At 38.7% G+C, this 16540-nt stretch overlaps 1 protein-coding gene across 2 annotated transcripts; it reads left to right on the top strand.

Moving 5' to 3' along the window:
- Window positions 1-284: 284 nt before the first annotated feature.
- LOC103177485 (lysosome membrane protein 2-like) lies at window positions 285-16271 on the top strand. Of its 2 annotated transcripts, XM_007891662.2 has the most exons (12): window positions 285-648; window positions 2844-3007; window positions 4121-4265; window positions 5097-5297; window positions 6215-6306; window positions 8122-8241; window positions 10591-10769; window positions 11567-11685; window positions 12814-12887; window positions 14706-14757; window positions 15275-15436; window positions 15747-16271. In XM_007891662.2, exons 1-12 carry the CDS (start codon window positions 526-528, stop codon window positions 15786-15788), a joined length of 1473 nt encoding a protein of 490 aa, XP_007889853.1. In that variant the 5' UTR covers window positions 285-525; the 3' UTR covers window positions 15789-16271.
- Window positions 16272-16540: the final 269 nt, after the last annotated feature.

The following is a 16540-nucleotide window of genomic DNA, read 5'->3' as shown; positions in this document are numbered from 1 at the left end:
GGTCACACCAGTACTTTGCAAATGGCATATTTCTTTTCCATGCTGTTCTTTTACTCTCTCCCTCCCACACCCTATCATTCCAACATGCCGGCAAAACGACTGTGGGCATTTGGGACCCTTTCAAAGGAGGAACACTGCCGTGCTGTTCTCTCCCCTCCCCCAACTCAAAATAGAGATGTAAGCAAATAGTCAGTTTACAAATGGTTACATGAGAAATGAGGAAGTTGGTTCATTGCGTGTGTCTGTGCGTGTTCTCTTGACTGTTACGTCTATCTGCATGTGATAGTTAGAACTTTGGTCCGCCTGACCAACATCAGTCAGCGGCAGATACAGCATTTTGCAGCAGTACATTGTGTTCAGTACAACCTCCTTCGGTAACAGGAATTCCTCAGAATTTAAGATTGGATCTCAGGGAGATTTTAATTTTCAAAGAGTTTCAAGCAAACAAATCAATCTGGGGGGGAAAAAAAAGAGTCATTTGCTCATTTTCATTGGGTTCTTTTATTAGTTATCTTTGAGGCAGTTATGATGAATCTACAATGTAAAGTCAAATTGGTTGGTGTGCTTGGTTTATGCTGCTTCATCGTATTTGTGGTGTCAATTGTTAAAGATCTTTTTAAGAAGCTAGTTGATGACCAGATCAAAGAGGTAAGAAACAGCATTACTTTGATGTTTTTCTTTGTAAATACTAGATGTTGCTTTTGTTAAAAATATTGTTTGTGTTAATGGGTATTTTTCTAAGAGCTCCGAGACGCTGCCCTGCTTGAAGGGTGTTCCTGTAGCTTAGTGGTTAGAGCGCTCGCTTCGCAAGGGAGAGGACCTTGGTTCGATTCCTGGCAGGGCTAACATTGCACAAGTTTCCGTACTCCACATGCTTCTGTTCGCCTAGCAGTAAATAGGGACACGGTTGTTAGTCGATTGGTGGATTGCTATTCCTGGGGTAATAATCCCTTCCAAAAAAATAAATAATAATAATAATTTGGTCACTCAATCCACGACTGTCTGTGGGACACTGCTGTGCGCAATTGACTGCTGCATTTTGCCACAAAATATACAATCAATTCACTTTACAATATATTCTGTGAAGCGCTTTGAGTCGTTTCAAAGACGTGATAAAAAGCTATATCAATTGCAAAGATTATTATGATTATATAAATGCAAGTTGTTGTTATATTGTATGTATTTACGTAGAATGGATTTTTCATGGTGAAGGGGAGAACAATATTTAAAATGTAGAATTATTTAAAATGTATTTGTCCAGTGCACTCAAATGATGTGCACTGATTGCTCAGGAGATTCATAATAATTGCCCTCATTGTTGCACGCAAATTGGCTGCACAAAACACACAGTGACTAATTTTACATTATAGCTGTGAAGCACCTTAGGACATGCTTCTGATGTGAAAGGTGCTATACCATACGATATATTATTATATCCACCGAGACACAAACTCTCAACATTCTTCCTCATTGTGAGGATTAGGAATGACTCAGCCTTTTTGCCACATGATCAGAATATGTCAGCCTGGTTCAGTTGGCTGCACTCTTGCATTTGAATCAGAAGTTGGTGGGTTTCGGCCCCATGTCAGGACTTGGAATCTCATAGTCTAGGCTGAGACTTCAATACAGTGCTAGGGCGTGCTGCTTTGCTGGAGGTGCCAACCTTTGGATGAGACGTTAAACCAAGTTCCAGTCTGCTTGTTCAGACAGACATTAAAGATCCCATGGTACTATTTGGAAAGAGAAGGGAGTTTCTCCTCATGTCCTGGCCAACAATCCTCCAGAAAAAAATAGTCACTCATTTCATCTTTGTGGGACATTGCTGTGTGCAAGTTGACTGTTACAGTTGCTTGCAAATACACAGTCATTAAACTTTACAGTGAACCCTGTGAAACACTTTGAGACATCCTCCCAAATTGAAATGTGCTATATCAAACCCAAAGATTATTATTTATTATTATTTAAAAAGTGCTACAGACCATAACATTGTTTGCTGCCATCCCGAGCTGTTACTGTAAAATAACAACAGAAATTCTGTTTCAAAAGGGAGTCCGAAACGTGTCCTCTGTGACTATTGCGGACTGATGCAAATACCTCATAAACTGCTTGTGGCACCTGTCAACTGCCAACTCTTTCTCAGAGAAGAAGTGATTAGGGATGGGATTTCATGTGCCCAAGATCTTGGGGGTTTTACTAATAGGAAATAAATCTTTGCCTTTGATATGGCATTTCTCACATTGGGAGAATGTCTCAAAGTACTTCACAGAATTCTAAGTATTCTGTAGGCAAACTGTACATCTTGAGTGCCTGTAGGCATTTTTCTAAGTTTCATAGTTCTGCAATTTCGTACCACCCTTGCTTCCCCAAATGATGAACTCTAGGAAAACTCCTCAACGCTTGTGTTTGCAGGCAGCTCAGTGCCTCATCTCCCTATCGCCAAAACTAATGTGTATACTGCTTCTTGTCAGCCATAGATGTGCACTGCTCAGTAGTGGTCAAAATGATGGACCTTTGGTATATGAACCTTTGTTATATACCTTTGGTATATGAACAAATGTTGCATCCGGCTCATGGCTTATCTACGGGGAGTTGATTGATTTGGTGTTAGTCGCGAAATTAGTGAAACAAAACGTTCAGAGAAATTTGGTATGTATAACTATGCACACCGTGCATATGAACTCCCCAAATTAAATGACTTTTGGTAATACACACACTCTATGCATGGAGTTTTGACCTTTGTGTATGGAACCTACAAAGAATGTGTAAAAATGGGAGATCGTTTTTCTTTCCAACTTTGTAGGAAATTGTAATTTTGTTTAAAAGTGTCCAACTTTTCTTTGCAGCAAATGGTGCTAAAGTTTTCAAAACCCGATGAGGTTTATCAGAACTGGAAGGAACCGCCCATTCCAGTGTACATTCAGTTCTTTTTTTTCCACATTGAAAACCGACTAGAAGTACTTCAGGGTGAAAGACCCTATGTGAGACAAATTGGACCGTACACATACAAGTAAAGACTGCATTTCTAATGTTATTTGACTATAATTTCATTACCTGTCAATTTAATCTATTCCTAAGTATAGGCCAATATTTCATTTCAATATACTTAATATAATTAATGTGTCTTTTGAATAATTTTAAGGTAGATATGACTATGATTTTTTAAAAATCCAGGGCTGTATTTCTGGCTGTTTTGGAAAAACATTTTTTTCTTCATAGGTGAACAGATGTGATTTTCTGTTGGTATCTTTCAAACTTAATGCCCAATGTCTAGTTATGACATTTATTTCACAGTTCACTAAATTCCATTTGTAATGATTTCTATATCACACACACTGCATGCAATTTGGTAATGATCAAATATAATAACAATATAATCCTTGCTTCTGATATAGTGCCTTGTGTCAAATATCTCAAAATATTTGCTATTAAGGGCAGTGATTGCATATTTGTAGGCAAACCAGGCAGCTAATTTGTGGACAGTAATACCCCAGAAACTTCCTACTCTTTTTGAATAGTGACATGAGTTCTTTAAAGCGTCAACTGTCATTCCACAAGTTTGGTTGTTGTTCCACTAATTCTAATTGTTGATCCACTAGAACTAGTTGTTGTTCAATTGGTGTATCACCGTTCTTTGTGTGAGTCTAGACTGTGAATATCATCATTTACCTAGTGGAAGGGGAAGTGTCAGCCTGACAGGCAAGCTTGATCCTATTCTCATCTGATGATAATGCACGTGAGGTTTCTAGCAGGAGTCTTTGGACAATGATCAGGAGCGGAAGCCCTGACTATTTTTTCTCTCCACCCTACTATAGGGAGCTAAGCCATTTGTTATGTTCCAATGTCCTACTCCTCACCATATACAGGGATCAAACCCTAGACCTTCTTGTCGGTATGGTTCAGTTTAATACTGGGCAATGGCTTTAGCAATTGAGCATCACAAAGATATTCTTGAACAAAAGGTTTTCAGATGTGTTTGGTGGATCTGTTACTGCTACCATTTTTGACTATGAGTGGAAAACATTGACTGGTTGTGATATTCTCCTTGTATTCTCAGTTTTTACCATTTCTGGCATCAGAAATATTAATATTAATACACCTCAATTGATCTCATTGCAAACAGAGAGCTCAGACCCAGGGTTAATATTTCATTGTTTGAAAATGCAACTATATCAGCTTCGACATCCAGGACCTATATACTTGACCTGACAATGTCAGTAGGAGACCCCAAAAAAGACAGGATTACAACAATCAACATCCCTTTTGTTGTAAGTAAGATACTTAAACTATATTTGACATTTTTCATATGGAATATTAACATGTTAATATTACATGTAGGTAATTTGGCAAAGCAATAAGATGAGAATGGGCAGGACAAAAGCACTGGTCATTTTTATAGGTTTATTTCATGACTCTGTACGGTTTAACTTGGGGAGTCTTCCCGACGTGAAAGACAATATATAAATGTAAATTTGTACTGTGTTGTTCAACTTATGAAATGCAGTGCAATTTGTAGCCATATTTTCAGAATGTCTCTAGGCACTATTTGTGTTGCAAAGTCACACAGAAAAAATAATTGAAGCTGTGTTGATTTACACCTTCAAGAAAGAACCAGGTACATAGAAGAAGTTATCTGAATACAAGATGACCCTGTTATAACATGGTGGTCTGGATCTGGAAACTTAGACCCTGCATTAAAATAAAGCATGTAAAAATGACAACTTTCTGGGTCGTTGTGTCACTGCTGACGTCACTTCCTTCGTATCAGGTAGGGAAGGGATAAAGTTGTGAATCTACACTGAAGTGCAGTCCGTGTGACCTTTCTAATCCTAGACTCATATTTACTGATACGAACAGAATAGTCTTTGCCTTGTTATTGATTTTAAACATTTTGTTTTCATAGCATTGTTTTCAAATTTGTTACATTGTTTTCAAATTTGTTGGATGTGGCATCTTAAAGTTTTGGGACATGTTCCCAATGTGAATGCACCGTATAAAGGTTTATTGAACTACATTGTATCTGAGATGAATTCTGTAAGTTTTTTGTGCTGTGTGTTTGTGAGCAGAATTCTGACAGCTTAACTCATTTCTTTTTCCAGACTCTACTACAAATGCTAAAGTACACTGGACCATCTGAACATGTCATTGCATCATTGATCTCTATCTTAAAGAGTGAGATGCTCTTTCAGACTCGCACTGTGGATGAATTACTATGGGGTTATGAGGATCCATTGCTGAAGCTTGGCCACAAATTCTTCCCAAGCATTATCCCACACAGCCGATTTGGACTTTTTTACGGAGTGAGTAATGTGCGCAGAATTGCATTTTTTATGTGAAAGAGAATTTAAGTAGTCTCAGTTAAAGGAGAATCCCATTATAGTATAGCCTGGTGTAGTGCAGCCTTGGGTGGACTGTGGGCTATTAGGTGATTCTATGTCAGTGTATATTTGAAGTTGATATCCACAGAAATATTTCAAAATACTCTGTGAAGGTTTGTGGGACTCTGGAGTCTGCCTGTTCAGAGTTAAGATTGTGAAGTTGATTCCTGCAGGGTAATTTTCAATCTCAGCAGGTTTCTCTTTTCAGATAACAGAGAGCAACAAAAATAGAAAGTTGACATTCACAAACAAAATACCATAGAAAGAAAAGATTTGTGCAGGTCTGAGCTCTTGCTCAGTGGGTATCAGGAACTCCCCAGGAGCTTACTCCTTTATAGCACAACTTAGCATTAAATGTGTGAGAGCATTGCCTCCATCCTTCAGTCTAGGCTACACTGAAATGTAATTTGTTCAAGACCTAAATACTGTTCACATATCTAAGCAGACTCTTTTATTTTATTAATATTACTGTGGGTTGGGACATCCTCCTGACGTGAAAGTCGTTATACAAATGTAATTTATTGCTGTTTTTCTTGTTGTGGTGGTGGTGGTGGTTATTGCTCTGTTGTTTTTTCTAAGTTCCAAGTATAATGTCTTACACACCTTTCCTTCATCCTCAATATATTGCTGTTATTTACTCATTATTTTCCAGGGTCTCACGGCTGTAATTTCTTGCCTCTCTGAATGTTCTTCTACAGGATTTTAAAAACCAATTTGGGTATTGCCTATCTACTGCTTATTGACTTGACTTTGACGATGTCCTGGACTGTGTCCTTGGCCCTTTATCTCAGGGTTTTTGCAAAAAAAAAGCTTTAACAGGTTTTTTTTTCTATTTTCAGGTGAATGGAACAAGTGATGGAGAGTATTTATTCAACACTGGCAAAAATGATTACATGAAATTTACCAAAATAATATTATGGAAAGGACAGAAGTAAGTAACTTTTCTGAACTATTCAGACATCTGCACTGATGAATATTGATGCTAATTTATTGGGAGGCTTGCAGTAATTTCCTGCTACCTGTTAGATACTTAGTGAGGGCCTGAACCCTATGCTTGTCAGATGTGAAATGACCAACGAGTATTGGCCACTACTCCACGAGTGTGACATCTGCCCTACACGATGTCGGTTCAAAGTGCCAATGCAGGGCTTGAACCTACAACATCTCTAACTCAGAGGCAAGAGTGCTACCAACTGAGGCAGGCTGACACTGAGTATACTTGCTTTGCAACATGAGTTTCATTTCCTGGAGAAAATTATATTTTTCAATACCTAAGAGTTCTGCCAGCCAGGTAATGCTGATCATGCACACACTGGAGGGGTAATTCTTTATTGACCAGAATACTTACTGATCTAGGGATTCAGTGAGTCTATAGTTTCCATAAGTCAGTAAATTTACAACATTGGTAACATGATCTAATATTGACAGTTTCACAGTAAGCTCATACTACAGTATTATACATTTACACTGTCATGGTTGCCAAATTTACAAGACAAGTTCCATTTTCTTGCATACTTCAAGGCATCAGGGTGAGCACGTTGACACACAAGTGGAGCATTGTGGCCTCAAGCAACATATGTGCACACTGGTGATCAGCACTGGTGGAGGCCCAGTTATATGCACTCTGAAGACGTTTAATGTAATTACTGGTAAAGGGTCTTCACTGCTCATACAGTAAAAATATAAATGGCAGCATTGAGACATGTCTTGCTGTGATGATGCACAGTTAATTCAAAGCTACTGCTCTGCCTGTTACATCTGACTCAAGAAACCAAGCCCAGAGTAATACCCCCCACTTTGGGAAAGTTTCTCTCCTATTGGCAAAGTTGAAAGCAATATTCTGCCAACAGGTCTACACTTGGGGTTTAGTTTGCATTTGCAGTTGGAGCAATGTTGAATGTAGTGCTGAGTATTTAATAACAGGAAGATTAATGTTGCTTTATATTTTTCCCTCGTCTTAAATATCTATACTTATTTATAAGTATAGATATTTAACTATACTTATATTAAATAACTATACTTATCTATATCATCTGGAGACATGGGGTCAACTGCCATATGTATGCAGATGACATCCAACTCTATCTCTCTGCCTCCACCCTCAACTCCAGGACCACTGTTGTCCTGACAGAATGTCTGTCAGACATCAAGGCCTGGATGAGAGCTAACTTTCTACAGCTGAACGTCAACAAGACTGAGGCTCTCCGTCAGTGCCTCCACACCTCAGGCACTGACAGCGTCACCATCCAAGGAATCAAACTCCACCTCTCTGAGCCAGTCCGGAACCTTGTTTGACCCTCAACTGTTGTTTCTATCCCATATCAAGGCCCTCCACAGCCTTGCCCCCTCCCTACCTCTGCGACCTGCTGACCTCATATCAACCTGTCCGTTCCTCCGCTCAGCAGGCTCTGGCCACCCCCACCCCGGCCTGCTCCACTATCGGTGGCAGAGCCTTCAGCCTTTCTGCCCCCAACCTATGGAATTCCATCCCACTTTCCTTTGCTTTGCTCCCTCCTTTGCCTCTTTCAAGCAGTGTCTCAAAACCTTCTTCTTCGAACGAGCCTTCAGCCGCCCTCCTACCCTCCCTGCCCTCACCCTCCCCAATCCCGACCCCCAGCTGGGGTCCAAATACCTGACTATCCTGCGCCTTGGCACCTCCTCCTGATGTGAAAGGCCCTATACAAATGTGATTTGTAATGTATTGATTCAATAATTGTAACCATGATCAATGTTCTCCGTTGGATAGATCCCTAAACTGGTGGACATCAGATACATGTAATATGATAAATGGGACAGATGGAGGATCCTTCCACCCACTGCTGAGCAAAAGCAAAATTCTCTATTTATTTACATCTGATATTTGCAGGTAATTTCACATGGCAGTAGGAAACATATGAATTGTAGTTTATAATCTATCCTGTACAAAAGTTATCTTATTCAATGCAGTAATCTAGGATAGCTTGTCCTGTTGAAGAAATTAAATCTTTTCAGTAAATTGTAACAGACCCATTTAGTCTTACTTTGATTATTTTGTCTCTTATTCCCTTTAAGTCACTGTATCACTCCCCCCCACCCCACCAAATGCTAACTGCCATTTGCAATGGTTATCTCTAAGGAGGTATGCGATAGTACCTTGCTACTTCACTTTGTCTTTTCATTCACTTTTTGCTGCAAGGAAGTATCTTGACTCCACTCAGTTCAGCGAGATTGGATAATTGAATTTAACATTATAGGAAATAAGCGCAAAATATCACATCTTACCATAAATATTAAGCTGGCCACTGGTACTTAAAATGGTACTAGTCAGAAAGCACTGCCGCTGAACTCTGGTGAAAGTTCAGATGGAGCATTTAGTTGTGTTATGGCTTATAGGCTATAAGGTAAATCTAATAGGGATTCTTTCTACACCTCTAGTTTCCATTATTTCTTCATTGTACTTTTTCACATCTTCCCTTTTTTGGTTATTACTATCACTATGGCTTTTGCCTCCCCAAACTTCCACTCTTGTTTCCTCTCAAGCTTCAAATCCATTGCCAACAACAAGAAATTGCATTTCTATAGTGCCTTTCATGTCAGGAGGACATGCCAAGGTGCTGAACATTAAGGGGTTTGCACCCAAGTTGCAGATTGGGATCAACGAGAAGTGGATAGCAAGTGGGGGTAGAGGAGGAAAGATGATTGAAGACATGATCACAACAGAAGGTCTTGAAACTGGCCTTGAAGGAGGCAAGGGAGGGGGCGAGGCGGAGGGGCACGGGATGGAGTTCCAGAGGGTAGGGGTAGAAAGGTTGATGGCCCAACCACTGATAGTGGAGTCGGCAGGGTGGGGGCATTTATCCACCTGGGTATGGATTTAGTTTGTCAATTCAACAAATTCTGAGTGCTATGAAATGCTACATAGTAGTTGTAGACAACGATGAAATTCCTCCCCAACTGTTCTTTCCATTGGTGAATGAAATTCAATGCACTATTTCCTAATCTAACTACTTCTTTTCCAAGAATTCAAAATTGTGAAACTCTTACACTCCTCAGGTTTCCAATCCCCCTAAAACGTACAGGCTTTTTAAAAACGTTTTTCTCTGCTATCTTTCAAGCTTGGTACTCCACTGATGACCTTGACACTTCACTTAGTTTTCTCAATGGAAACAAGCAAATGCTTCAGCTTAAACTATTGTTATGCAATGAGCTTATTGAAAGGCCTAATGATTGAGCAGAACATCTCTCTTTGAATTATCCTCTGTTTCCTACATTCATTCCTGTGACTTGTAAAAATGCTATAATGCAGTTTAAGTTTAGATGGTGTTAAATTAATAATAACAATCCTTGCATTTGATATTGTGCCTTGTCACGTCTTCGAGACATCTCAAAGTACTTCACAGAATATACTGTAAAGTGAATTGGCTGTATATTTGGGGACAAAATGCATTGGCCAATTGCACACAGTGATGTCCCACAAACAGTTATGGATTGATTGACCAAATTGTATTCAGAAGGCACCTGCTGTACTTGTACAAAATTGCAAATGGGTTTGTCAGGTGGATGAAACAGTTAATTCACAGACCACAGGCTGTCTGGCTTCTCTAAGCTTATGTAACCAATTCAATAATTACAGGGTAAACCACAGATTGTTTCCACACAGTAGAATAGATGCATGTAAATTTGATCCTATCTGTCCCCCAAATGATGAGTTTGTGAACTGCAACAGAAATGAAACTGAGTTTGGAACAAGTAGTGGGATATGAGGAAACAGTTTTTAAAGGGAGTGGGGGGGGCGGGACATAGAAGATAAGGAAGTAAGCTGTTGTTCAGTTATTGAGTGGATTGACAGAGGCTTGGAGAAACTGCTTGCCTCTCGACTCCTCTGTTGAAGAAAGGAATGGTGTACCATTTGGAGAGAGGACAAAGCCTCAGTTTGTGCCTGAGTTAATAGTTAAAACTTTATGATTGCCCTCAGTATCCATTCTCAGGCTAGTCATAGCAAATAATAGTTAGGGTTTCCTTCCATGATTACTACCCAGTGTCCCCCACTAGATAGTGTGCATGTGAGCGCAGGGTTGACCAATGCTTCACCTCATGTATAAAGAATGTGTCAGACACCTGATTCCTGAGGACCTTATCCAAGCATGAGTCAATGCCTTGGGGTGGGTTGGGGAAACAGGAAAGAAAAAGAAAAACAACTGTTTAATTTAAATCGTTCACTTTACTTCTTACACAGATCTATGTACGCAGTGTTTGAAAAGGAGCTGGAAGTTCAAGGGATCCGTGCTTATCGATTTATTATTCCTAAAGAGATTTTTGCAAATGCCACCGAAAATCCTGATAATAAAGGGTTCTGCACACCACCAGGGAACTGCCAGCCAGGAGGTGTGCAGAATGTCAGCATCTGCAAACAAGGTGAAGCAAAGACAGTCTTGTACTTCTTACCACAACACTCTTAAGATCATTTATCTGCATCATCTTAAATGCTAAGACAATGGTTTTAAGGCTAAGACCATTAGATCACTCCCTGCACTATGTTCAGGAAGCACTGCTGAGGTCACTTTGCACAGGATTTCTATTCTAGTTAAATTCAGAAACTGGAATTGAGTGCTCTTAAGCTGCAATGGATGTGAACTGTTTGATCAGCTATTTCTTATTTAGTCAATACAGCAGATGCATTATTGATTTATTAACTAATAATTTGTTACTAAATCCCACTGTTTGTGTGACATAGCTGTGCTCCTCAAAATATACAGTCAATTCACTTTACAATATATTCTATGAAGCGCTTTGAGACGTCTCAAATATGTGATAAGGCGCTATATCAAATGCAAGGATTGTTATTATTATAATCGCTACATTTGTTGTCAATATCTATGCGGATACAGGTTTTGGCAGTTTTGAATGGCCGCTTTCCATCATTTCTTTCCAGATAATTTAAAAATAAGCCACATTATTGCATTGCAGACTTTAAGGTAAAGTTAATGCATGCATTGACAGTGAGCGTGTTGTTAATTGGACACAAACTGATACATCTGTGGCATTGATAAGTGACAAAATAAAATTCTTGCTGAGTGGACATTGAAAAAAGAATCTGATTCATTTCTTTCTTCTAAACGTCAGCTATTTTTTCTTAAAAAAATGTTGTTTTCATATTTCCAGCATCTGAGGTATTTTGTGTTTAACTTTCTTTTATTGATTTGGTACCACAGGAGCTCCTATTTTCATTTCATCTCCTCATTTTTATAATGGGGACCAGAAGCTGGTAGAGGACATAGATGGATTGAACCCCAGTAAGGAAGCTCACCAGACCTTTCTTGATATAGAGCCGGTAAGTAAAAAAGAAAAGTCTGTGTTGTTTTATACAAATGACCTCTTAGAAACCTACCATTGAAGAATCAGTACAACCTCACTTTATGGACACATTTTTACAATCTTGGATTTTCTTCATTTCAAACTAACTGTGACCAAAAACCCAAACTCACTAATAAGTGCACGTTACTAATAAGGGAAAAATACAAGAGTCAATCAACTGTCTTTAATTGAGAGTTTCCAGTGTAGCTGTTACTTGAATACATCTATACTTGGTCATGTTAATAAGTAACAGAAACTCAGTGAAACCAGATCCTTTCAGCTGACTGAATCGTTGGAACCTTTGTTCTTTATATTTTCCAATGCATCAGGAAATACTTTTCATCAATTTCCTGATTTATGTATTTGTAAATAAGATTAAGTTTACCAATAAATATGTGCCATCACTGTTATTTGCATTTGCAATAACAGTCATTAATTTTGATGCAAAAATGTAATCTTCATTTCAATGGGTTTTTAATTAAACCTGTGTCTAGTAGGTTGACAAATAATACTCATTAGACTCTTCGCATTTTTTTTAAACTTGCACGCCTAACAATAATATGAGGGAGACGCACAGATTAAAAAGTACAAACTGTTCTGCAGTAGAATTACTTCCAACACCAAGTATTGATAACTTCAGAACACATAAGGAAGAATTGTACATGTGGCTGCTAAAACTATTCGTTTTGTGTAGTTTGGGCTATTTGCCTGCAATTGCTACCAAAGTTTTAATGTGAGATTTACTGCTTCTCTGCATCTTAAATTAACACCATCCATGCAATGGTAAATGATAATTGCAGGTGGGTGTTGAAAATAATTAGAAAATAATTAATCTGTAGATATTCCATGCATAAATTATGATACTACTTACGTACATTTTGTAATTTTGGGGGAGCAACAACAACAACTTGCATTTACATAGTTCCCCTCGCGCAGGGTAGTGTCCCAGACCAGGCTTGAAGAGGGCCTGATCTGGGGGGAGGAAGCAGGTTACATACACAAAAGAGTGGGAATTCACAGGAATGTTTGAATATCTTTGAGGCTGGGGGAGTGCAGGACAAAGAGATGACAGCAACTGGATTATCTTATCGCTTTGTTATTACAGAGGACTGGAATACCTGTCAGAATAGCTAAAAGACTTCAACTCAATATTCATGTCGAGACTGTGCCGAACATTGTGTAAGTTACTCACCTCATCCATGGAGATAGTTGATCTGTTGCCACTTGGTTTAGAATGAATGTACGCACTTTTTTTAGGATTAGGTTTGCGTCGTGTGTCTGAGGATTTGTTACTGAGGCTGCCTGAATTCCTGCTTTGATCCTGAGATGCTTTTCGGTCAAATGGATATAATGTCTTGCAACTGTTTTGAAACAAATGTCTGCACTGACTTTCAGAGCAAGCTGTTCAATCAAACCAACTGCCCTGCTGTAAGCCCATACCCCTCCAAGTCATACTGTAATATGCCGAACTGAACCCCATGCCTATCAAAGTGTTATGACTTGTATGTCAAATATACTGACCTCTTTCAACCTTACAACAACAAGATTACATTTGTATAGCGCCTTTCATGTCAAGAGGACATCCCAAGGCGTTGAACAGACTACAGCATTTTAGACCTGAGCTGGGTTTGGGGGGGATAAGGGAGTGGAGGAGAAGGGGGGCGGCCGATGGCATGGTCGAAGAGGAGGGTCTTGAGGCGGGACTTGAAGGAGGCTAAGGAGGGGGCAAGGCAGAGTGACTGGTTACACTGCTAATGATGAGAATCAGACAGTCAACCCAAATCGATAAATTTACATTATGATTGTAAAAACAATTTTACTCTGCATCTGGCCACACTACACCTTATATCCTTATAAAGGCACAATTTTTTATACTGAATATGAATTACGAGAATGTGTAATAGGTGGAACATTCTCCCTCTCCCCCCCCCCCCCCCTCCACAGCACTCCCAAGCCAGGTCACACATTAGTTTTCTGGATCATTGCTTTCGTAAATAACAATAAAACAATAAAAAAGCTGCAGCTCCACTGTCCAGCAGTGGAAGTCTAGAGTCAAATTGGTGACCCACTTTCATCTGACGTGGGAATGTTTAAAGTTGACACTGATTGACGCTGACTGCCCCCCACTCCCCCACCCAAACAAATAAATTTGTGCCATTATAAGCAAGCCTCCATGTTACAATAAAAAACTAAATCTCTGCCCCAGGCCTCTATAATAATAAAAATCATCACAACACCAGTCCTTGCCAGGCTCTACTGTCTCCCTAATTACCAAATGGATTGATTTCAAGATCCTCTCACTCATTTTCAAATCCCTTCATGCCCTCGCACCTCCTTACCTGTCCGATTTGCTCCCTACCTGTCCCCACTGCCTTCACTCAGCTGTCTCCGGCCTCCTGTTTGTCCCTCGTCCCCTCCGCTCCACCATTAGTGGCCATCCTTCAGCCATTACGCCCCAAAACTCTGGAACTCTCCCTCAATCTCTCCACATTGCCCCTCCCTCCTCATTTTCAAACCCCGTCTTTCCTGTTTGATTGTTCTTATGGTCACCTTCAAACTCCCCCAGACACGGCATCAGACTCTGAGACTGTCAAGTGCTCTGGGACGCTACCCCACGTGAAGGGTGCTATATAATTGTAAGTTGATATTGTAAAAATAAACAGTCTTCATTTAATAGTGAAAACTTCTCAAAGTTCTCCACAGATAATTGCTGCCATGTGTAGTAACTGTGTATTGTAGGCAGTTTAGATGCCAATTTGTACACAAAGAGGTCCCACATAGAGCTATGAAGTAAATGACTAATTTATCAGAAGGATTATTGCCAGGACATCTTGAAAAAAGTAGATGATTATGGGGATCAAATCTCAAACATGATGTGATCAGGAGAATTTCATTAATAATAATTCTGAATGAAAGTGAACATTTTATTTGTAGCAAAGTTGAACAGTTTAATAGAAGGGATTCTAATGTCATCTTCTTCAATTCATTTCTTTACAGCCAAACCGGTAAAATTAGAACAATGTTTTTACCAGTTTTGTTTTTAAATGAGGTAGGTCACATTTTGGTTTAGATTATGCATGTCCAACATTATGAATATGACTCTAACAAATACTTGAAATGACCCCCAATATTCAATTCAAATTACGTGACTCATTTTGTGAAAACATTTCACGTGTTGCTCTCCACACCACACCTCTACAGCTGGTAAAACAAACGCTTGCTAAATCTAGGGGAAAAAGCGGTATATGAAAAGTATCAGTAACCTATATGACACATACTGCAGTGTGTATCACACAAGTTACATTATGTAAAGCTATGTAACATCTGATTTGGATTTAGATAAATAGTTACTTTCTCATGTTCTTTAGAAATTAACCAATAAACTTCAAACATCTATAATGGTTAAGGTATTGCTCTTATGGTGTTAGTGAAGATTTTATTTTGGCAACTACACTGTGAAATTCCTGTTTATTATTATTGTAATTCTTTCATTCAAAATATATTTACCCCAGGACAGGAGAAGGCGAAGGATCTTAATGACTGTATTTCTCCCATATTTCTATTAGAGCGCCTTAATTGATGACAATTCAGCAACAAGACTTAAAACCAAAATTCATGAAATGAATATCCTGCTCAGTGTTCCTTATATTATCCTGTCGATAGGAGGACTACTTTGTCTGATTTGCATTATCCTTTTCTTTGTCGCAGTCAGATGCAACAGGAGTGAGGTATGTTTATATTTATTGTGTGCTTATTTCAGAATGTGATGCAATTCAACAATGCACTGCATTTTACTTGAAAACTATTGAATAATCAATTGCGTAACTATCAGTTTGGGTGTAAAAGAAAATGTTAAAGTTCACAAGAGTGATCTTCATTGGTTTAGAACTGTTGATTTATATTGAATACAAATGTCTTATATTATATTTTGCTAGCAACGTTTTAATTTAAATATTAACAATTAAGTTCTCATTTCTGCATTTCTTGTTTGCTGAATTTATTTTTAAAGTAATGTCATTTCTTCTCATTTTCCTTTAGGAATCCATACCAATACTTTCAAAACTGAAAGAGACAAACTGATACAAAAGAGGTGTTTCAGACACAGGCATTGCTTTCGTAAACCATATTTTATTAATTTTCTCTCTTCATCTGTGGTTGTCCGGAATAGCCATACAGTGTAACAAGTAATAACAAAGCTCTCTGCGATCTAAAATTACTAAACGATTTGTGTTGCCAGCAATATTAAAATATAATTCTTATCATTTTTGAATAAGACTTTTCTAGTCAATGATACATCAGGTAAAGTCATCTTTCAAATGTACCAGTAGTGGGAGGGAGTAGGGGAGGCAACCCAGCTACCAAGAAGTACAATCCAGTCAAGGCTGAAAAATAATATTGCGATCATTGTGACTACAGTGTTGCAAAACATTGGCAAGATAATCAAAATGTTTATTTTTTTATTTGAATCATTCCTTGTAAATTCACCTTATTCTCACTGATGCCCCATGGTGCAAGTTATTTTCGATTTATGTTTGTGTTTTTAAAATAAATTATTTATCATTACATTTCTTTAAGAGAATATGTTTATTGATCTAAAGATCAATGATGAACTACAGATTCATTGTTAGGGGAGTTTTATCATAACATTCTTCAGCTCTCAACATTGCCTTAAGGCACATGAGGTAACATTGTCAACGTGAACATGTCCCAAACCCCTGATTGTCCAGCACCTGACCGACGTCTTTCCGACGTGAAGGGCGCTATACAAGTGTAATTTGTTGTTGTCTTGGTGTTAATGACTGAAAAGTACAATTACAGTCCTGTGGCTGGTG

This window comes from Callorhinchus milii, unplaced genomic scaffold, assembly GCF_018977255.1.
Source record: "Callorhinchus milii isolate IMCB2004 unplaced genomic scaffold, IMCB_Cmil_1.0 Scaffold4, whole genome shotgun sequence".
NCBI classification, from domain to species: domain Eukaryota; kingdom Metazoa; phylum Chordata; class Chondrichthyes; order Chimaeriformes; family Callorhinchidae; genus Callorhinchus; species Callorhinchus milii.
Note: the sequence above shows the minus strand (reverse complement) of the source record. Positions and strands in the feature narration are given on the sequence as shown.

Bases quoted from the DNA above. Each gene is read 5' to 3' on its own strand.
- LOC103177485 (XM_007891662.2), top strand. From the start codon at position 526: ATGATGAATCTACAATGTAAAGTCAAATTGGTTGGTGTGCTTGGTTTA. The intron at 649-2,843 runs GTAAGAAACAGC...TTTTCTTTGCAG, and splicing joins TTGATGACCAGATCAAAGAG to CAAATGGTGCTAAAGTTTTC. The intron at 14,758-15,274 runs GTAGGTCACATT...TATTTCTATTAG, and splicing joins CAGTTTTGTTTTTAAATGAG to AGCGCCTTAATTGATGACAA.